Source organism: Arachis hypogaea, chromosome 3 (assembly GCF_003086295.3).
Source record: "Arachis hypogaea cultivar Tifrunner chromosome 3, arahy.Tifrunner.gnm2.J5K5, whole genome shotgun sequence".
In the NCBI taxonomy this organism is placed as follows: Eukaryota; Viridiplantae; Streptophyta; class Magnoliopsida; order Fabales; family Fabaceae; genus Arachis; species Arachis hypogaea.
The window spans coordinates 133,083,143-133,107,433 of record NC_092038.1 but is presented as its reverse complement, the minus strand read 5'-3'; the positions used below and the strand labels follow the sequence as shown (position 1 = coordinate 133,107,433).

At 29.0% G+C, this 24,291-nt stretch overlaps 1 protein-coding gene across 1 annotated transcript; it reads right to left on the bottom strand.

Moving 5' to 3' along the window:
* Window positions 1-626: 626 nt before the first annotated feature.
* Window positions 627-5,116, bottom strand: LOC112733916 (polygalacturonase-1 non-catalytic subunit beta). The gene is made up of 3 exons (XM_025783031.3): window positions 4,892-5,116; window positions 3,557-4,570; window positions 627-1,672 (listed from the first exon to the last, which is right to left on the bottom strand). Exons 1-3 carry the CDS (start codon window positions 4,937-4,939, stop codon window positions 887-889), a joined length of 1,848 nt encoding a protein of 615 aa, XP_025638816.1. The 5' UTR covers window positions 4,940-5,116; the 3' UTR covers window positions 627-886.
* Window positions 5,117-24,291: the final 19,175 nt, after the last annotated feature.

The following is a 24,291-nucleotide window of genomic DNA, read 5'->3' as shown; positions in this document are numbered from 1 at the left end:
AAAAAAAATTAGCAGGCCTTTTAACAGACTTCAGGCCAGGTCAGGCTGAATAACAGGCCAGGCCTAGTACTTTATAAAGAGCCTATAACAGGCTGCAGGCCAGGCTCAGGCCAATCAACTGTATGACAGGCCAGGCCTGTTAAGAGCAAAGTCTGGCCTGGCCTGGCCTGTTTCCACCCCTAGTTCCAGAGGAGATGACCTTGTCTGTTACAGGGAGTATCTGCCTTGAACGTGAACTCGAGCATGGTACCTGCAAAAATGGTTCCAACGCCCAAGTCAGTTAAGAATATATTCTAAAAGCTTATGAGTATAATCGAATTATTGCTCTGTAACTTGTGTGTACTTCCTGACGTTGTTACCGTTTTTATAGTCTTGAGTTTTGATTTTGTTTAGGAGTTAGTTTGAGAGTGACGTTTACGTGATAAGATTTTGTTCAACTACAGGTTTAAATTGCTCAATATAACCGAGATATAAGTCGTAAGATTCCGAGTTTACAGGGTACGATACAAATATAACTTTAATGTGAATTACATTTTTTTTAAAATATTGTCAACGATTCGTATAGTCACCATAAAATTCAATTTTTATTGAATAGATGTTGGGTAATACTTATTACTGCTGTTATGTAAATTCAAAATGCACATTTGATTGATTGATTGATTCGTTGCATTGGCTTACAGCTACCATGAGATAGAAGCCATAAAATACACACTTAAAAAGGCAATCTCTTCGTTATTTTTTAACAACTATATAAACCATATCGGGACCGAAACCCTGAATGCATGACAGGAAGGAAAAAAAAAAAACTAATAATAAAGCACCACTAAAATCTTAATAACTGATGATGGAGGTTGCTTTGATCGGATCAATTATTATCCGTCGTTCCTCAATTAGCAATGGTCCAAGTCATATCATTCTCAAAGATCCAATGGCAAACCTCAATCTTACCAGGACCCGATCCAAGGGCCAAGAATGCACCATGGGTTGGGCTCCATGCAGTGGTGTCCAAGTGACAGATGGCAACACCGTGGTTAATCTTAGCTTTCGTATTCGGGTCCAAAAGATCCGCTTCGTAAACCCGAACCTTAGGAACCGAGTGGCAGTAATACAATAAGTAAGGGAACAAGCTCTGATGGCAAGAAACAGATTTGGTTACTTTCCCACCGTTGATCCCTTTGACCTTACTCACCATCACATTCTTCTTTGACCCGTTAACGTTCTCGGTGCTTCTAACGGTAATGTCACGCCCCAAAACGGAAGTTGCAAAGTCGATCATGTCCTCCACAGATCCAACGCATCGTTTTGTCTCCCCCGCGCTGGGAGCTCGGGTGCACTCTCCCATGGAGTCTTTTATCATCTTGTCCATGGAGGATTCATCGGAGGCCTTGAAGATGCGCTTGAGCTCGGAGGTGGAGAAGGGTAATTTGGTCAAAATGGAGCGGGGCAAGAATGATCTTTTTGGCATCTTGTCCTTGATGTCTGGCATGGGCATAATAGTGCCTTCCTTTAGCATGCTTTCGCGGAAGAATTTGCCTGGTTCCACCCATTTTTTGGCCAGACTGCCACTAATGTGGGCGGAAGAAGTGGTGGCGTTGGTGTAGCCGGAGAAGGAGACACCGTCTTTGTTGTACTCCTTGAAGGTCGTGTTCACACCGTATTCTTTGAACCCAGCCTTTTATGCAACCAACAATTAATAATACTCAAAATACTGAAATATTCTTACGTGCGTTCAAAGTAACAAAGTAAAAAATATTAGAAAGAATATATGCCCGCTCAAAATTAAATAAATAACTAATTTTTATAGGCTAAATTTTTAAAGATAAAAATTTATACGTGATTAATTTTATATCAAAGTAATAGTTAATAATTATTAGATGATAATTTAATTTAAATTTATTAAATTATTTAATTATTTTTTTATTAATTTTATACAAAGATAATTTGTATGTACATTTTTATAATTTTTAAATATCAAATAATTTTAATATTTTTTAAAATATTTAGTATTTTAGTATTTTACACACACGTAGAGAATCTGACACATATAATTATATTTGACAATACCGTATATATAAAAAAAGTTAAAATAGTTATCAAAACAATTAACGTGATTAGATAATTATATAATAATTTCATATTATTAAGATATCATATTAAATCAATTAACTATGCTAATTGTAAAAAATTAACGATAAACTTAATTAGTTTTTATTAAAAAATTTACTTACAAATTTACATAAATATAAATAAAAAAACCATGATAGAATTTCATTATAAAAAAAGTTGACAATATAAAAGGTTAAATATAACACAAATATAATAATTCTACGTATATATTAAAAATTAATTAATAAATTAATGATATAAAATATATATATTAAAAATAGTTAAATTTTTATTTGCAAGTAATTTTGTAAGTGATGTTAGTAGGATTTTTTATTTTTATAAATTTAATAAATATAATAATTATCAAAATAAATAATTTAAAAAATAATTATCGAAATAAATATTCTTCTTTTATCATATCTCGTTTAGTACATATTTTTTTTAAAATTTAAAAATATTAAAAAATATTAATATTATTAATAATCTAAATTTTTAGCATGCAGTATATAAAAAATTGGTTGAAGAGATTAAAATAGATATATTTGATCAATTAATACTCAAAAAAATTGATGGAATAACAGAAGAGAATTGAAACGGTTATCTCTCACGTTATCTTCCATTATCCACGTGAGAGATAACCGTTTCAATTCTCTCCCCATTATCCATTCATCTCTCATAATAATTGAAGAACGGTTATTTTTATTTTTCAAATTTAAATCATTCAAATTGGATCATAATTTAATTTAAAATTTTTTATAATGGATATATATTTGATCAAAAGAGTATATAAAAAATTTTAGTTTAAATTATGATCCAATTGAATTGATTTAAATTTAAAAATAAAAATAACTGTGTGCTAATTATTAAGAGAGATTGACGAGAATAGTAGAAGAGATAATTGTTTCAATTCTCTTCCTAGTATCCCCGTCAATTTCTCTTAGTAATTGGCAGACGGTTATTTTTATTTTTCAAATTTAAATTAATCCAATTGGATCATAATTTAAACTAAAATTTTTTATGTAATTTTGATCAAAGATATCCATTTTAAAAAATTTTTAAATTAAATTATGATTCAATTGGATTGATTTAAATTTAAAAAATAAAAATAACCGTTTGCCAATTATTATGAGAGATTATGAGATAGTAGGAAAAGAATTGAAACGGTTATCTCTAGAGATAACCGTTTCAATTCTCTTCCCACTATTTTACCAATTTTTTTGAGTACTAATTGATCAAATATATCTACTTTAATCTCTTCTACTAATCTTTTTATATATTAGTTGCATACTTAAAAGTTTAAATTATTGATAATATTAATATTTTTATTATTTTTAATTTTTTTAAATATATATATATATGTAAATTATTTATTTAGATAACTATTATAATTCATTTATTTATTAAAATAAAAAAATCCTTAGCAAGGTAGAAAAGAAATAATAGAACTAACCTTGCCCGCCGTAGAGTTGAGGGCGTAGCCTTTAAAGGTATCGGTGCCTTCGTTGAAGGAGTGGCCGTAGTTGGTGAAAGTGGCCTCTCCTTGGTTCGATCCCTTATCGTACGAAGAAAACGAGGTATCACCGACGTTCGCCTGATCTCTATAGTTCGTGAATGTTTGAGTTCCTCCGGTGGTTCCAGCCCCATAGTTATTGAAATTCTCTTCAGGCACGTTCATGTTTATCCCGTAGTTCGTGAACGTCTCGTTCTGTCCCGCGCCACCGGCGCCGTAGCTACCAAAGGTCGACGACGCCACGTTCGAGTTGTTACCATAGCTGTCGAACTCGCTCACGGCTCCCGCAGAGTTTTTGCCGTAATTCGAGAACGTCTGATCTCCGGCATTGCTGTCGTCGCTGTACTTGGAGAAACTTTCTTGCCTGCCGCCGGTTGCCTCGCCGTACGACGAGAACCGGAGGGTTGGGACGTTTGAGTTGGTTCCGTACTGTGTGAATTCTCCGGTGCCGCCTCCGGAACCTTTGCCGTAGGTGTTGAAGCCTTCCTCGACGACGTTTGTGTCTTCTCCATAACCCGTAAAGGTCTCGCTGCCGCCACCGGAGCTTCGGCTGTAGGAGCGGAACTCGTTCACCCCGGGGTTGAAAAAGCCGTCGGAATAGTTCTTGAAGTTGTTGACGCTTCCAGCACCGCCGATTCCGTAGCTGGTGAAGTTCTGGCCGTCTTCGTAGCCGGTGAAGCTTTGGCTCTTGTCTCGCTTGGAGAGATTGGGCGTGATGTCAGGAAAGCAGAGGAGGTGCGCAGCGGAGCAGAACTCGGGAAGGCGCGTGGTGAGGGCGTTGGTGGCGGCGAGTTTGGCGTACTTAGCGGCTTGAATGGCGGTTAGTGGTGAGGCCTTGGAGGTGAGGAAGGATGGCTTTGGAAGCGTGTTTTGAATGGCTTTGTCCCAGTACCGCAACGCGTACGCCTTTGGCGTGAACGGATTTTGATCTCCGCTGCTGCCGGAGAAACCAACCTGCGTGGTAATCCGTTTCATGAGAAGGATGTTATTAGAAATGTGTTTATCATTTTATCTTTTTTATTATTAGTTTCATTCTCACTTTTGAATTTTCATCAAATAATGTGTTAGACTGCAAATTAATATAAACATTTTCTACTAATTAATTATGATGCATAACAATTATGTTGGTAAATGAAGTTAGGAATTTAATAAGACTAGCTACAAAATATATATGACGTGAGCTACAAAATAATAATTATAATGGAGAAATGATAATAGCCTAAATTATGTAAAGATGAAAGTGGATATGTAAAATTATGACGTAGAGAAGCTTACAGTGAGGGATGAGAAGAGGAGGATGAGGAGAAAAAGGGGGCTCATCATGTTGCCCAGATTGGGGCGGAAGAGAGTGTTTTCAAATTGGTGGTTTGGTTTGGTTATTGTATCAAGGAATTTATAGGAGGGAGTGTGGACTGTGGAGTGTTATAATAAGCTTATAATCTATTTACATTTTATATATTTTATATAGTATCTAGGATATATTTTATACTGATTTTAGATAAAAATATATAATAATAATAAGAAGTGTTTATATCAAATTAGTAAGAAATATATGTGGATATTATATTAATATAATATTTTAATATCTCTTTATTAAATATAAAATAACTAATAGTAAATATACTTAGATACTATATTAATGTATAATATCTTAAATAAATTTTTTTAATTAATATGTTATTTTTTTTGAAACTTAATATTAAAATACTTCTCTTTTAAAATTAGTTATCTACTTATCACCCTTTTTATGTTATTATAATTAATTATAATATAATAAATCATCTGCCATCTTAAAAAAAAGTGGTATTTAAATAATTAATTTTTAAAAAATGGCACATTATTAATAAGAAAAATCTTCTTAAATATATTCTATTATAGAGATAGTAAGTATAAAGAGATAATACTAGAAGGTCCACACTTTTAGTATAAAAAATAAAATAAAATCAATGAAAAATATTAGTTACCTATAATTTCTTATAGCAGAATGATTATCACTAAAGAGAGTAATAATAATCTAGTTAGATTACCCATTGGATCTTTTGTTATTAATACTATGCTATTCTTTATAGTATCCATCACTTTGGTAATTTAATACACTAATAATAATTAACTAATTTTTTTTGTATTGTTATCTTATTATTTATTTAAATTTAGAATTGTGTAAAAGATAAGGTAATTGAAGAATACTTTATTTTATCAAAATAGGAGAACAATAAATAAAAATATTGTGAACTGAAAAGAAACATTTTATTAATATAATATATAGTAATATACAGTTTGACTAGTATATAGTATATATTTTTAAATAAACTAACACATATGAATACAAAACATACATAATGTATTAGTATATATAAAAATAGTAACTTTTACTTTTCATAATTTTTTTCAGATCTATAAGAATTCGATCGAGTAATTGCTGCACGTGCCTCATATATATATGACTGTTTTTCGCCGTTACTAACCTCTTAAACTATGATATCCTAAGATTGGCATAGTAGCATCGAAAACCAAAAAAATTATGGCACACGAAATTAAACCAAAAGGTGGCCTACATTATTAAATACTGGCCGAGATCTCAATATATTATGTATACAACAATCCTGATTATAAGAAGAAAGTTTTAAGTAATAAAACTCAATTGTGAAACCCTGTGTGCTCAAAATTTAAGGATAGAATATCAAAGTTGTGACCAACCTTAATAATTACATTCACTCAATAATAAAACAGCGTTGACAACACGCAATTAGTCGCTAATAGCCAATGGCTTTTATTTTATTAATTGTCTTAAACAACGACATATATTTTGAATAACGTATTTAATTAGAATTAGTATTTTTATTTATAATAATATTATAAAAATATAAATTTTTTAAAATTATGTTAGTTTTGTCTTCACATTATAGATTATGACATAAAAAATTTATAAAATCAAATTATTTTTACAAAAAGATTATAGAGGATAAAAATTTCCGTCGATTGAAATGACCCGCGTCTCTTTAGATAAAAAATCAAATAATAAGACTTTTAGTTATTATTTTCATGTGAAAAAAGTTTAATTTTTTATTATTAATATTTGTTATCTAAAATTTGAAATAATTTAACGTGTACACTTTTACATTTGACTAGATATTAAGTATGTTATACAAATATAAATAATTAATTTTTATATTTATTATTTAAAAATTATATTTTATCTCTCTAAGTATATAAAAATATAATTAGATATTAGTATAAAAATATTTATATTGATAATTATAAAATTAATTTAAAATAATTTTTTTTAAATAACTAAATCTTGATTCTAACTTTTAATCACAATATTAATATTTTTTAAATTATATGTAATAAATATTTAAAAAATAAAAATTTAAAAGATAAGTGTTGAACATTTAAAATTAAATAAAAAATAAAAAAATATATATATAATAATAATTTTTTATTTTAATTATATTATTTTGTTAATTTTATTTTTTGTAGAACAGAAAGGTAAAGAAAAATAGAGAATAAAAAAAGAGAGAGAAAGATAAAGTAGAAGAATGAGAGAGGGAGTTTGTTAGTTTAAAAAAAAATATTTTAATTATAATAACAAAATATTTAGTGACATATTTTAATTTGTCAAATTATTAATATAAAATATAAAATATAAATTATATATTGAATGAAAAAAATAAAGAGAAATATAAAAAGGAAGAAAGATAGAAGAGAGAATATAAGAAGAGAATTTATTAATTTTAAAAAAAATATATATTTTTTAATTTTAATAAAAAAATACTATGTAAAATATTTTAGTTATCAAATTTAGTTAGTAATATATAAATATATAATATATAATATAACTATATTAATATTTTAATTTTAGTTTAATTTTAATATAATTAGAGAATGTAACGTTGTATATTTTAGTTGTTAAATTTATAATTAGTTATTAATAATAATATATAAAAGTAAAATGATCGAAAGAATAAGAAAGATAAAGAAAAAAAGAAGAGATAATTTTTTAATTTAAAAAAAAATAATTTTAATTATAATAAAAAATAATATATAATATATTTTAATTATAAAATTAATAATATATAATAGATGTATGATATTTATTAGCCGAAAGCCGGGTAAAAGCACACATGTTGGACGATAAAGCAAGGAACGTATATATGAAGGAAATTAAAATAATATATTAATTATTATTACTGTTAAACATTTATAGTTGATTGACATCTACTGCTATACATAACAATGGAACATTATGCCTTGCATTATATGGGTAAAAATACATGGATATATAGCTGGCACAATAATAATAATTTTAAAATTTAAAAGTTTAACTAAAATAATTTCAATCAGAATTAATTAGATATAATATATATTCAAAAATTTTATAAATTTTAATGGGCTTTTCAATAAAAAAAATAAATCAATTCAATAATTCACTGATATTTTTGTCACTCATCAGCTTACTAAATTTGGCAATTGAATTTTTTAGTTTGATTAATCCAATTGAAATGAACAAATTTGATTCGGTTCTCATGATAAAACCGAAATGACAGCGTACGTACTTATAACTATAGTAAATCATTTTTCATGTTGAAAAAATTATAAAACTACTCATATCAATAGTATGTCGATCTCTCCATATCTAAGACTATAAGGGAACATTCCTATATGACATTATTTAATTATTTGTCTAGTTAATTAACTCGTCGTATAGGTAGCGTTTTTTTGAGGTATTGGGACAGAGATTGAGAGATTGAAACTCAGTATCATGTTTGTTCGTTCAGAGACTAGTATTAAATTTCTGTCTTTATTCCTAAAATTTCAATATTTCAGTACTTCCAAAAAGTGAGGACATAGGGGACTGAAATTTTCAGAGACAGAGACTGAAACTTTAATAACATTTTATACCTAAAATATCCTCATTTGAATTAATTAATTTTAATTTTAGCTTTTGTACAAATTAAATTAGAGTTTCATTCTTATTTTAATTTCTGTCTCCTACTTTGTACCAAACAGAATACTAAAATTTATTTCTGTCTCTGTCTCTTAATTTCTGTCTCTCAATCTTAGTTTTTCAGTTTCTGTCTCTTCACCAAACGCTACCATAGTAAAATCGTATGGTATATTATAGATATAATTTTTGAAATTTAAACTTCTTCGTCGACTCTTGAAGGTGGTTATTGATTCAATAATAATTATTCTTATATTGTTATTTATTAGTTTAATTTTTTTTAAAAAATAATTTATAATATAATCAACAATACTACTATACCTTAAGAAAGTCACCATGAATTATATCATGGATGAGTCTTCCTTTTATGGCACATCATCCATCATAAATCAATCATCACTATCTTCCATATAGTTCAACTTCAATCCACAATCACAGATAAGATTGCAAATATTATATATATATTGTAATGGAAGGGTATTAGTTTATGTATAATGAGAATGAAAGGCTACAATTATTATGATGTTAGTTGATAAGATAATGACGACGACGCTAACGTGAACACACATTTACACAAATTAGAGAAGGACAGCTTTTAAAGTGGTTGGTTGGGTTTCAATACACTTCATTTAATTTATTCAACCGGTGGCCACCACAATGTTTTTGGGTAAAAAGTCCAGCTACGTAAAATAATCAAATTACAGACATATTTTCAAGTTTAAGGAGCATTATTTACAGAAATAATAATTAAAGGATTCAAGTTTAAACTTTAATCATATAAACTCTAATATTATATATATAAAATAACTTGTTCTAAAAACTAATAATTAAATTGTTTGATAGAAAAACATATACAATTATATATCTATCGAGTACTCATCGATCTCTACTATATAAAAAAAAAAGTGATTTAGCCTAAATTAGAGTATTTTCATATGACAATTTCTTTTCGTTAAGCTGATGGGCTTGATTTGTTATTTTTTTATGATCGAATTCTTGATTTTTTGGACATAAAGTTTTGATACCATGTCATGAAACTACTCATTCTATAAACTTAAGCTGATAGAAGAAGATAACACTAATGGATATATCTCTAACGTACTATTTCAGTCATTTATCTCACAATCTCGTTCTTTCTTTTTTTGGTAGTGTTAAAATTAGGGGTAATTCTTGCGAGGGGTGAAAAGTTCAACGACTAATTAAGTTTGGTTTTTTACACCGACGTTGAATTTAAGGTAGTACTTTAAGGAGATAACTATGACATTTTTGGTAGCTGAATTTTCGAAAGACACCGCTTTTAGCCACACAATGTTACTGATGCATAATCATTACACAAATTGAATAAAAATTCGCTACGAACTCATTTTATATTGGATTTTTAGAATTTTTTTTACAATTGCGCGCGCCCACACACACACACACATATATATATATATATATATATATATATATATATATATATATAAATGGATATCTTCATTATTAAAATAGAATTGACAATATCAATTTTCAGAATTATAAACATTATTAGTAAGTGATACAAATTTATTTTCTTATAAGTTTTTTAAATTCGTGTTTAATATAAGAGATCGTCACACGAATTATTACAAACACCATAGATCATGGTGGGTTAAAACCGGAGAATGGATGGCAATAATTAAATTAAAACAAACATTTTGTGACAAGAAAATCACAACCGGCCAAAGAATATAAAATCTATATGCTCATCTGTGAGGAGGCAAGAAAAAATAAAGCAAAGGTTCGCCTATAAAATCTCTGTGCTTTCTTTTTCTTTCTCTTGTTACTCTATTCATCATGCACAATGCATGCTTTATTTGCATTAGTACCAGAACACAAATAATTCATGCTTTAGTTTTTGTACGTACAATGCTTTTTCTGCAATCACACACCACCCGGAAAGTCATATATATATATATATATATATAAGAGACATTATTATTATTTGTGCGTACTAATAATGTTATATGATTAATAAAGTTTATTAATTATTTTGTATTAAAGTCCAACAAATACTAAATTTTAAGTATTAACTAATAACGATAAAAAAATGTTAACCTGCTAATATTTTTCTATTAAGTACTTCTTTAATTATTTAAAAAGAAAATGAAACAATGAGCATGTATAAAAATAATCTCTTCTTTTCATGGAAAATTCGCTTTAGCTTTCTTTTTTTTCTTTTATATATTGTCTTTTTTCAATAGTATTGTAAGAACTTTGTCAGTTAAACTTTAATTCATCAGTCTTTGGCCAACTAAAGTTCTTAATCATGATGAGTATAAATATATAAATGCAACAAAAAAGAAGGGTCTTCACATGGGATTCCAAGGAGATGGTGACTATATAAATGTATGTATGTATCAAATGATTGGAAAAATTTTAAATGTATTGAGAACACCGGTGTTCTATTTATTTTATTCGTTAATTTTAATTAATATATATTATATATATTTTTTATAATTTAAATCAACAGTTAAAACAATTGAAATAGCGGTGTTTCTGGTATACTTGAAACACTTCCCAAATGATTATCTTTATCATCCTCCAACCAACGACTACTAAGTCTAAATTGAATGAACTAGATAATGTTGTCAGTTAAGCCAGGTAACCTAGTACATACACTATGCTAGATTGAAAACTAAAAGACTATAGTTAAACTCCACTAAAATTGATGTAATAATAATGCATGTTTATTATTCTTATTATGGACTGGTCCATCACTTTAAATAAAAATGTAACTTTCACTTTTGACCTATTTTATTCATTTCAATGGGTTTGTTTGAATTGTCTTTTTTCCATAAAAAAAGGTTTTATTTAAAGGATATTTTTATTAAATTCTTGACTCTTTTTTTATATAATTTTTAAAAATACTTTTAGTAAAAAAATTTCTTTATTTAAAGAGTCTTGTTAAGTGATCGTTGTTTTCGTCAAATATATAACTAATATTTATATGTTTACTAAAAAAAGGATGATCAAGAAAAAAAAAAAAAACAGTAAATTACATGTAATTAACTAAAATAAATTGGTTGTTACAAAAATATATATTAGTTCCTAGACTTTTCTTCTTGGTTTATGTGTATACAATTTAATAGTTCATAATGTGTGTTAGTATAAAAATACAGCATTGGCAAAAATAACTGACACGGTGACGCCTATAATAATCTTTGTTTTGTTTTTAAAGCCAACCATATTCACTTTTTATAAATTAAAAAATTTGAATTTCTAACAACAAAATCGTTTCCAAAGAAAAAGAAAAAGTAAGTAGTTTAATTTTGTTTTTCAGAAAATCTACCCAAACTAAACCCTAAATCATAATTTCCCTCATGCATGTAATGTTAGTCGTCTAATTGAAATTTTCATAAGGTAGGTCTTGATAAATCATTATCTTGCTGGCTGCTCACTTTCATAGTATCATACTATCATATATATTAATTTTTATAATTATTATATCAATATCTAGAGTAAATTAAATAAATTAAAAATTAATATTATATAGATGTCCTAAATTGAATTGTGTTACATATCTGTTTCGTTTGCAATTCTATATATAAATCGAATCAATCAAATTCGATTTACCATTAGCTAATACATTAAAAACATATAAATCGAATCTAGTCGATTCGATTTACTTATTTATAAATGTTAATCGAATATAGTCGATTCGATTTACTACTTCTACAGCTTAAATAAAAATAAATCAACTAAATTCGATTTACATCTATATACCACAAAAATAATAAATTAATTAGATTTAATTTATATCTATATACTACATAAATAATAAATCGAATCAATTAAATTTGATTTACGTATTTTTAGTGTACTAATAATAAATTAAATTTTATTTACATATATTTAATCTAAATCAAATTTAATTAATTCGATTTATATAAAATTACAAATGAAATAAATATGTAACATAATTCAATTTAAAATATTTATATAATATTAAGTCCTAATCTATTTATCCATATAATTTATCCCATTATTTATAACCAAAATCACTGGATTGAACTAAGGCCCTTCATCATAAACAAAGATGAACGGAGCAAGTGCCGCGCTTCTGGGCCCTCTTTATTATCCATCTTTGCTCATCAAATTAAATTACCAAGAATTTTAAAAATAAAAAATAATTAAAAAGGAAAGAAATAAAAAAAACTTTGCTTTCAATATGAAATTATTTGCAATGCATTGTCTATATATAATATAATAGTACACGCCACTGACAGAGATTTATGTACGTTCCACCAAATTAAATAAAATAGAGAAATAAAAGGATTATTCTCAAGAGTGGCTCAACTTAAAAATCAGGTTTGTCGACTAAGAAGTGTGGACCTGATTATACGATAACTCACTCTTTGGCTATATACCAATTATCATATTAGCATCGGTCACTATTATATTCTCATAATTTTTTTTGACAAATATAAAATTATTTATATTATTTTTTATAATTTAATTTTTTTTTAAAAAATTAATATTAATATTTATAAAATTTAAAATTCAATTCTTAATGAATTTTAAAAGAAAAAATTATATAAAATAAATAAAAAAATGTCTATATAAAAAAATCACACAAATTCAAAATAAATTTTCATTTAAAAAAAATTTGGAGATATAACTATTTATATTGTCACTTCTTATCGACTTAAACTTCTAAAAAAAGTAATATCATAATACATGTACAGAAAATATTATCTATTTTTTTTCCATTCTTTCTTTATTATTATACATATATATAACATTTTATAAACTTATTTTAAAATTACATTTCATTCGATAATAAAACTTGTAATAATTTTTTTTTTAAAGTTTAAGTTAATAAAAAAAAATTACAGTCGTCGTATCTCTAATAAAATTAAATTATATATATATATTGACTATCTTACCTGCCCTTCACACTGCAACTTGCTCCCTTCTCTTTCTCTTAGTGTTCCATTTTAGAAAATAAGGATCCCCCACTTCGAAAGAGAAATTGAATTCTTTCTCAATTTCATTTTACATTATTCTGTTCAGATAACCACAATGTATAATAATATGACTTTATTTGTGAAGCTGTGTCCATTCTTTCCTTGCCAATGACCAATGGACCACATACATTATATCAATATATGTCTCTCCAATTGCTTTAGCATATTCTATATTTGATACTTGCAAGGGAAATTTGGATAGATATTGTCGAGAAATCATTTATCTTATAAATTTTAATTGATATATAAATTATTATATATCTAACAAATATTCTAATGCTTTAATAACAATATGCAAGTTTTTTTTTTCTAGAACTATTAATTAAAGGATCCTGCAAAAATTATTAACTTGGCTTATAGTTATTATTATTATTATTATTATTATTATTATTATTATTATTATTATTTATGCAATCTCATATTAACTATTGATTCTCATATCTTTTCGATTTTAAAATCTTGTAAAAAAGGATAGCACGTAATTAAATGTCACTAAATAATAATAATAATAATAATAATAATAATAATAATAATAATAATAATAATAATAATAATAATATTTTTAGTGTAGTGGTGGGTGTATTGTTATTGAATGGGATTGAAACTTCTAAAATTTTTTTTAGTTGAATAGATAAAGTGTAATTTTTTAATATATTTTATAAGTAGGATTAAATTTTTTTTTAAAAATATTAAAAGATTAAAAATTATATTTCACATCTTTAATTTAATTGAAAACAAAAATTGAGATAGTTATTCTTTTGTTGGATGAAATTTTTTAGTTAGGATTTTTTTAACTAATAAAATATAATATTTATTTAAATATGTAATGTGTAAATAAATTACATTTTTAAATATTTATTACACATCTCGAATACACACAATACGTATTTTCCGTATTATGGGGTACAATAGTAAGGGTGTGTCAATATGTATATAAATAAATATTTGACAAATTCAGTAAAAAATATATTTTATTAATTTAAATGAAAAAATTCCTATTAGTTAGTATAATTTATGCAAAAAAGAAAGCACTTATTAAGTTATTATTCTTCCACGTGCCTCTGGTATCAAGAATTGGTATGGGCATTATTATATTCAGAATCCACATGATTGTAAAAGAGGAAATGATCTTGATGAGGGAAGAAATTTTCTATTTTAGGGCAAAATATGACCCATTCACGTTTGGAACTAGTTGACCGTACCATTCTTCATGTAATTAATTATATCAGTGTATGTATGGTCATTTATTTTTTAGAGAAAAGTATTAAATTGGTCTATTATATTTAGATTTAATTTTTTTTTGGTCTTTAAAATTTAAAATATTTTATTTAAATTCAAAAAATTTCATTTAATTATTCAATATAGTTTTATAATAATTAACGAAATTCAGTTTTCAAATCTCGTAAATTCATAACCAACTTTTTCAATTGTCGAAAAAAATTTATGTGGTAAAGATGACGATGACCTTTTTTGTTGTTACTGACGAATTTTTCTGCGAAAAGCGAGTTTTTGATGATATTTTTTTATGTAGTTAAATCAAAGTTAGCGGCTTATGGAGATACATCCGCTGCTAATAATTCTGCACCTCTCGAACTTGTACATTTTTTTTAAATTATTGATCTTCTTTTTTTACTGTTGTTATATACGATATTTTGTTAATTATTTAATCTTAAATTTACAGTAAAATTATATTATTAAAACTAAATAAATTTTTTTTATATTTAAATATGATACTTTAAACTTTAAGAATTAAAATATATAGGATTAGATCAAATGTAAGAGATTAATTTAATATTTTATCCTATTCTTTATTTTTCGAACAAGAATAATTATTATTTGGTAAATGATGCACAAGTAAGAAAAATTACCTACGCACAAATTTATATCTAGTTGATAAATAGATTAAGAAATATTCAAAATTTACTAATATTTATTATTTTTTATTATTATTTTTAGTCATTAATTCAATTATGTTAGTTTAATAAATTAATAATATATTTTTAATTTATATTTTTAAATATTAATAACTAACTAATAATAAAATAATAAATTCTAATAGTTATATAATATTTTTTAAATAAATACAATTAAGGTAAAGTGTTGCTAATGAGTTAACAAGGTTATCTATACTGAAAGTTTTAATACAATAGACCTTTTAAAATATTCAAAATTTTTATTAATCTTTCAATATAAACTTTTTAAAGTAATCCTTAAAATAATCCTTGGAGTATCGAATACATGTGGCTGCTGAAATGCTCATAGTGGTTGGATAAAAAGTTTATGTAAAAACATAATGTGCGAACCTTTTGTGGTTTTATTGGAACAAATAAATAAACATTGAATTGCTCTTACAAGAACTATTTTTTTTTTTTTTTAAATAGTAGCTAAATGGATAAATCTAAGCATGCATAAATATATATAAAATACATGTGATGGTACTGTCATAATTTTTTTTCAAAAATTTAAATTAATAAATAAAATTTATGAATGATTATATTTTTAATGATATACTCTTTTATGTAAGTACTTTTTTTTAGATTTTGTGATTTTTGCATAATTTTTTTATTTATCTTATGTTATTTTTTAATTTATTTTATATTAATTTTTTTATTTAAAAAATAATAAAAATCAAATTTTAAATTTTTTAATTATAAAAATTTATTCTAATATTATTATTCTATAAAATTATTTCCTTAAAAAATTTAGATAATTATATCTTTAACTATACAAAAAAATCCTTAGCTTCTGCTAATAATAGATTCATTAATAGGTTTTTTTTTTTTGGCTCGCAACCATACTTTTACAACGTGATTGGAATGACATTATGACAATATAATACAAGATTTTCTTTAGTTAGTATCCTAATCTGATCTTAATTTCATAATTAAATTAAAGAGATTCCAAATGTTAACTTATCAACTAATATATCCAAATTAAAGTGCACAAATTAAAAAAAGTTAATTATAAAGCTAATTATTCGAAAGTAGGGAATAATGGCTTTAGCATTTGTATGTGACATATAGCACTTAGCACTATCAAAGTTATTAAAGTTTCTGAAGGTGTACTTATGACGCCAACATATATGTGTCCCCTTTAAGACACATCACAATAAAGAATATAATTATTCCAAGAAAAAGGTAAAAAACGGCTGCTTTTGTGGACATTGTCACATTGACTTTATTTTCTAAAGGATGAAGAGTTGATCATTTAATTTATATTTATATATATACTATAACCAAGTTGAGTTAGTTGGGTGATTGATTTACTAGACTGTTTAAATATATATCAGTTTTAAATTATATTTTGTATATATAATATTTTATTAGTTAATAATAAATTTTTAAATAAAATTAAAATTTATAACGAATTAATTTTTGATTTGTCAAATTAAAAAATATCATTATATATATACTACTTACTTAGGAATATTAAATATTTGGTTTTAACAATATATACTTTAGTGTATGTTGAAGAGCGAGAGGGGGCGTAAAAATTAACTATTGTCAACAAAATTTTAAATAAAATATCAGTACCTAATTAATAAATTAAATTTTATTTATTAAAAATATAATTATTTATGTATTTTTTTAATTAATTTAATTTAAAAAAAATAATATTATGACATAATAATATCAAGGGATAAGTACTTTTTTCGTCCCCAAGGTCTGGGGTCAAAATCGATTTCGTCCCTAGCCTTTTTTTTTTTTTATAACAATCATCCTGAACGTTACAAAATGCTTTAAAATCATCATTCCCTCCAATTACGAAATTTTTTAGACATATTTGTCCCTGATGGTCCATATCCCTTCGTTTTTCATTCCCGCGAAACTCATTTACTTTCTTATTCGTTACACAAAGTCGAAGGAGATGGTTCATGTTCATTGATGCCCTAGGTGTGTTGTGTATTTATTGGAGGCGTATCTGAGCTGCATTTGGGGGTTAGTAGCTACGACGAGGAAGGTTTTCGGTCCGACATTGTCGTCGGCGTTGAGGTATGTATGCAGAATTCTTTACGGTTTTGTTTCCAGTTAGGTGGGGAGGGTTTGAGTCGTTTTTTTTTTTGTGTCTTTAGGAAATGGGAAGCTTTACTCTGACTGTCTACCATGGGGGGCGATTTGGTTATGAAGAAGGGACGTTCCAGTATTTAGGGGGAGAGAAGACAATGATTGAAGATGATAGTGATTGCTGGTCTATATTTGAGGCATATGCAGAGTTAGGGCAATTTGGATACACCAAGGAGAACATTGCAGCTCTGTGGTATAAGGATCCAGCTAGTCAATGGTTAGAGAAGGCCCTAAAATTATTTGCTACGGATAGAGATGCATTTAAGATGTGCAAAATAGCGAGCTTAAGGGGTCATGTTGAGGTGTTTGTGGTGCATGTAGTTGAGGATGCAGAAGAATTTCCGGACGCTGGGTTTATTGATGTTGGAGGCCAAACAGAGCAGAATCCGAGTAATGAGTTAGTGGTTTATGAGGGTGAAAAAGTTCAAGAGATGAAAAATGATGATGTGCAAGGACGCAATGAAAAAGATCAGGTAGATACAGATGTGGCCGCTGAAAATGATCGGGGTGAGTCAAACAGCGATGATGACAGCGATGATGAGGAGTTTATTCCATCTGATCTTGAGGGTGATAGTGCAGACGACATCCATTTTACAGATAGTGAGGAGGAGTACGATGATGAGAGTGGGTTTGAGGAAGATACCACTGGCAAGAGTAGCAAGAGGGTTGATAAAGGAAAAGGGGTTATGAATGGCGATTTTAGTGATGAGGAATGTTTCAACAGTGATAAAGTGGACTTGGAGTATGAGGTTGGTGTTGGTTCAGGTGATGAGGAAGGAGAAGGGGAAGATAAGAATGAGGCAAGGAGTTATCCAATTTATAAGGATTGTAAGGACATGAATACTTACAAGTGGGAGGTGGGAACAGTTTTTGCTTCAAGAGAGGAATTTAAGGACACTGTCACGTCGTATGCAGTACAATCGAGAAGGGGACTGAGGTATGCGAAGCTTGATTTGGTTAGAGTGAGGGCAGTATGTCAGCCTGGCTGTCCTTTTTGGTTATATGCTGCTAAGATGAAAAATGAAGCAACTTGGCAACTACGGTCCATTAACCTTAAGCACACTTGTAGCCAGTCTCATAGGGTTGGAATAATGCATACTTCGTGGCTGAGTAGGGCTTTTAAGAAGAAAGTGGAACATAACCCGAGGGTTAAGATCAAGGAACTGGTGAACAAGGCACAACGGAAGTGGAACCTGACAGTTACAACCTCAATGGCAGCTAGGTCTAGGCAAGCGGTGTTGGATGACATACAGGGAGAGTATAGGAAGCAGTACAAGAGGATTGGTGATTACTGCTATGAGTTGCTCCGTTCAAATCCAGGATCCTCAGTGACTCTAAAGGTACAAAGGTCACCTGATTTTGAGCATGAGCAGCAAAGCCAATCTTTGAACAACTATTGCATATTTCAAAGACTTTATGTATGCCTGGATGCTTGCAAAAAAATCTTTCTGCGATGTAGAAAATTCATTGGGTTGGATGGCTGCTTTCTAAAAACCCCTCAAGGGGGGCAGATGCTGACTGCTATAGGATGGGACCCGAATGATCAAATACTCCCTATCACCTATGCCGTCGTGGAGTCAGAGACCAATGATAGCTGGACTTGGTTCCTGAGGCTGCTAATTCATGATTTTGGGTTGGAAACAATTGGCAGGGCAACCTTCATGTCTGATCAGCAGAAGGTAAATATGAACTTAATATCATGCATACTCATTTAAGTTAATATGAAGTTAACATTATGCATACTTACCTGGTTTTGCTAGGGGTTACTGCCAGCTTTTGATGAGGTGATCCCAGGTGTAGATCACAGATTTTGCGTGCGACATCTCTACAGCAACTTCAGAAAGAAGTTCCCTGGATTGCAATTGAAGCAGCTGATGTGGAGATGCGCAAAAGCAACACACTGGAAGGACTGGGAGAGAGAAATGGCAGTCATTCGATCTTTGAATGTCGAGGCTCACATGCATCTGAACTCTATTCCTCCAAGATTCTGGAGCAGATCCAGGTTTAGCTTCCACTCCAAATGTGATACCCTTGTAAACAATATGTGTGAAAGTTTCAATGGGGCTATAGTCGATTCTAGGGAGAAGCCCATAATTACTATGCTAGAAGAAATTAGGGTATACTTAATGAATAGATGGGCTGTTAATAGAGAAAGAATTATAAAGTTCAATGGAACAATTTTACCTAGAATTAGGAAGAAGATAGAGAGAAGAGGAAGGGCAGCCGGTAAGTGGAGGCCTTATTGGTCTGCTGCACAAACTTATGAGGTTGTCAATGGATTGAGCAAGTATGCTGTTGACTTATCTCTGCGTGAGTGTTCCTGTAGGAAGTGGCAGCTAAGTGAAATTTCTTGCACACATGCAATCAGCTGTATAAACTTCAAGGGTCTTGAATTGGATCAGTATGTGGATGACTGCTACAAGAGAGATGCCTATGTCAAATGTTATGAATCCGCAATCCACCCTCTCAATGGCCCAGATCTGTGGGAGCACACAAACTTCGATGATGTCATGCCACCACCTTATCGGAGGCCTAGTCACAGACCAGTGAAGAAGAGGAAAAGAGGACCTGAAGAATCAGAGGATAGATGCCAGACACACTTGTCTAAGAGGGGGCATACTCAGAGGTGTTCAAGGTGTGGTGCAGCAGGTCACAAGAGAGGAAGGTGCAACAATCCACCCCTCCCTGTAAATTAAGTTCTGTCAATGTTTTGTTTAGGGTTTATTGCATTGATTTCAATCTCTATGTTGGTGTTTACATGTCTCCTTCTTGGTATATTGCAGGCCCAACCCCCTAAAGAAACTGCTGTCAAGGTAGCTACTAGATGAAGGAAGAGCTCAACTTCCAAACCTGCTATGCAAACTGCTACCAGAGGGAGGAAGAGGTCTAGAGGTCAAGGAAATCCATCATTACAGCCCCAACCAGCCATGAGCTCAACTCCCATAACCAGGTCCAAGTCATCCTATTCCCAGCCCATCCCCAAGCCCAGTACAACAGCAACTAGGCCCAATACAACAGCAGCAGCTACTCCCCAACGAAGGCCCAACAAGATGCCCATCAAAAGCTCTACCCAACCACCACCAGTCACTAAAGACAAGGGTGCATCCAGCTCAAGCCAACCAATGATGCACAAGGTCTCCTTCTCTCACAACATTGCACTGCATGTTTCTCCAAGGAAGTTGAGGCTCATGGCAAAACTGCCTCCAAGGGAATGGGGATAGCTTTGACAATGTTTACTAACTATTTAAGTTGTTAGCTGGTCCATGTAGATTTGGTTTGATGATAGTGCTAGGGTTGTGTAATTTCATTTTGATTGGAACTTATTACAGACTATTTATGCCTTTTGTTGTGTAAAAGTGAACAGAATTACTGCTGTTTTGATATAAGTCTAAATGTCAGTTTGTTTCATGAATGCTATAAGACTTTTACTCTTGGTTTGTTAATGAATGAAGTCACATGCTTATGTTCTGGTTAATCTGTTTCTGCTTTCATTCTATTAAACTACAACTACTCTATAATACAGGTAATGCATTGGTAACACAGAGTCAAATTTCATGTCAACAATTTTCATTTTCATTGTCAAATTTTTCTGAGATTACAGACACAGACAATCACTTACATACACATATACTCAACTCCAATAACCAGTTTCAATACCAAATTACTATCCAGTCACAGCAGTAATTTTTTAATTACATAAAGTCCTCTGCAATGGCTAGCTACAAACTACCTAAAATTGCCCTATTTTCTACCAACCTTTCATCAACCCAGTTTCAAAGGCACAAAACATGGTACACCCTGGTTGTGATTCAACAAAACCTGCAGCCAGCAACATACACAAGCAACCCAGCCAACCATGCCCAACACTGCAGCAACCTTTAACTTCCACTCAGATGTCTTCACGTCTGCCTTCAGGTCTACGACTTTCCTCTTCAACCTTGCAACATGCAGATCTTCACTCCCAGCTTCTGGATCTGTCCAACGGAAAATCTCAGATTCATCATTGACCTACATCACCCCACCATACTCAGTGCCCAGAAAGAAACATATAGGATCAGCTTAGAACAACAAAACATCACCTCATAGTAGACGCAGCCCCAGAATCGGCGACCTGGGTTTTCCTTGGTTCCGAAAACTCGCAACACTGGTCTCTCTCCATGCCCACAAAGAATCCCCTTCTTCTGCGCAGACCCCCTTCTCCGAGACGACCTCGAGCTCTCCGACGCTATGGCTGCGCCAGAACCCTAGCCCTAGCAGACGCGTTGTGCTTCTCGTTTGGGGGTGGGGACGAAAATAAATCTTAATTTTTTATACGATTATATACGTCAACTACCAGTAACAACCTCAGGACCAAATGTGTCCAAAAAATTTCGTAATTGGGGGAAGGATGATTTTAAAGCGTTTTGTAACGTTCAGGATGATTTTAATAAAAAAAAAAGCTAGGGACGAAATCGATTTTGACCCCAAACCTTATAGACGAAAAAAGTACTTATTCCTAATATCAAAATTTTTATGACTGAAAATTTTAAAATTTGATTAACATAAAAAAAAATTACGAAAAAAATTATATAACTCAGGCTCTTACTTAAAGGCGTGTTAGAGAAATATTAGAAAAATAATTTGTTACTAATTATAAACCGGTTTGGTTTACTATTCAAACAAATAAGGAAAACTATAGGTAAACAATGAAAATATTAAATAATGTGAATAATGGATATATTAGATGTTCATTTCACTAGGTGTGCGGATGATTATTCTAATATTAAGATTTAGGTAGGTAATTTAGAGGTGTAGTATGTTTTAATTTGATTAGTGGTTGTTTATGTTATTAAAAAAAATTATTGGTTACTTAGCATAACCCAACAAATAATACAACAGTTTTATTAGATAGACAATAACTTTCGTAAACAATATAAACAATAAATTTTAAAGTTGGTCCAATAAAATAAAAACATATACACCTCTACAAAAATTACAAATAAAAAAAGAAAATTATCGTATATATAATTGTATTATTCATTAAACTCATTGTTTCCTATATTTTTTCATAACACAATATCTTTATTAAGACGACTATTGGTTTGGTTTCAATCACTATATTTGAATATCATTATTTACATCTGCATTAAGATTTTATTTCATTTTTTCTCCATCGTAACAACTAAATTCAGTAGAGCTAAGTGAATATAATAATGACATGTGCAGGCATTGACAAAATACCACATACTTAATGGTTTTCAATTAGTGATGCCGACAAGATAAATTTTCCCCCAAAAGGCCAAAACATGTATTAAAACACGTTTAATGTTTGAACTTACTCCCACCAATTAACGCACGACAAGCATAATTGATGGGAGACCATTTCGGAAAAGGAAAAGTGAAAAAAAAAAAGGAGTCCTTTTTTTTTTAGAAAAAAAAAAAGAAGATAGTGACGAAAGGAAGAGCATGTCCTTTTCTAAATAAAAGAAAAAAAAAAAAACTTAGCTTGTCTATTATTAAATTTTCTTGATCAATCTTTTTATAATTTCACCGGTGTAATCATGTTTCTTTCTTTTTTTTTTTTTTTGTTGTGGCCAGTGTAATAATGTTGATAGTAGACCTTCTTTTTTCCCACCTCGTATGGAGAAGGGAATTGGTTAGGGATATGAAATCAAGTATTTGTTATCATTAAATAATACTTTTTTTATATATATATTTTATGATAAACTATAATCATAAATAAATAAATAAATAAATAATGTAAAGTATTATTTTTGAATTCGTTGATCTTAATGTAAAGGTTGAATTATAATATTTTATCATAAAACAATATTATGCTATTATTTCATGTGAAAATTTAATACTAAGTAGACAATAAAAAACAGCTAAAACTTGTCTTATTTTATGACTATTTTTGGCTGATTTTCTTTAGTTACCAAATATTTCTGACTATAAAATAATTACGAGGATATGTTTGCTTCAAACATTAACGGTAATGCACTCTTTCATGTTAAACATCGTATATAATATATATCATTGTCAAGAAAAAAAAATTAACTTAAGATTTAGTTGCTTAATTCCTTCATCTTATTTTTCTTTTAACAGAATTATTTGAGACATATTTATGTCACGCCTAATTAAATTTGATGTGCCATGAGCTCCAATCTCATTTTCATCTGTAGACAATATCGAGAAGTAATTTTAATTTTATTTATATCCATGTTCGAAGGCACATAATAATAAAGTAACGTGGTGGCTTGCCTCTAACTTATCACCGACATTATTGTATCTCAGTTTGCACACCCTGAATAAGAAAAACCTTTTTTTTTTTTTTTTTTTGTCTGGTAAGGGGATGGGGGAACAAACCAAAGATATTTGACTATGTTTAATATTAATAAATTAAATTAAATAACAACTAATAAGCTTTGCAGTGGTAAAAAAAAGTGAAAACTCGTATAAAATTATCTTTATGTGAAATTAAATAAATGAAAATTGTTAAATAATATGATAAATTTAACTAAATTATCATCTAAAAATTTTTAATTATTAATTTCACATAAAAATAATTACATGTAAATTTTTACTAAAAAATGACAAAACTAGATTTGATTTTGGATTATATGTACTTATGTAGTTATGTACATGTACAAGCCAAACCCTCCTATTCAATAACAGTTCTACTTAAGCACTTTGAAGTTA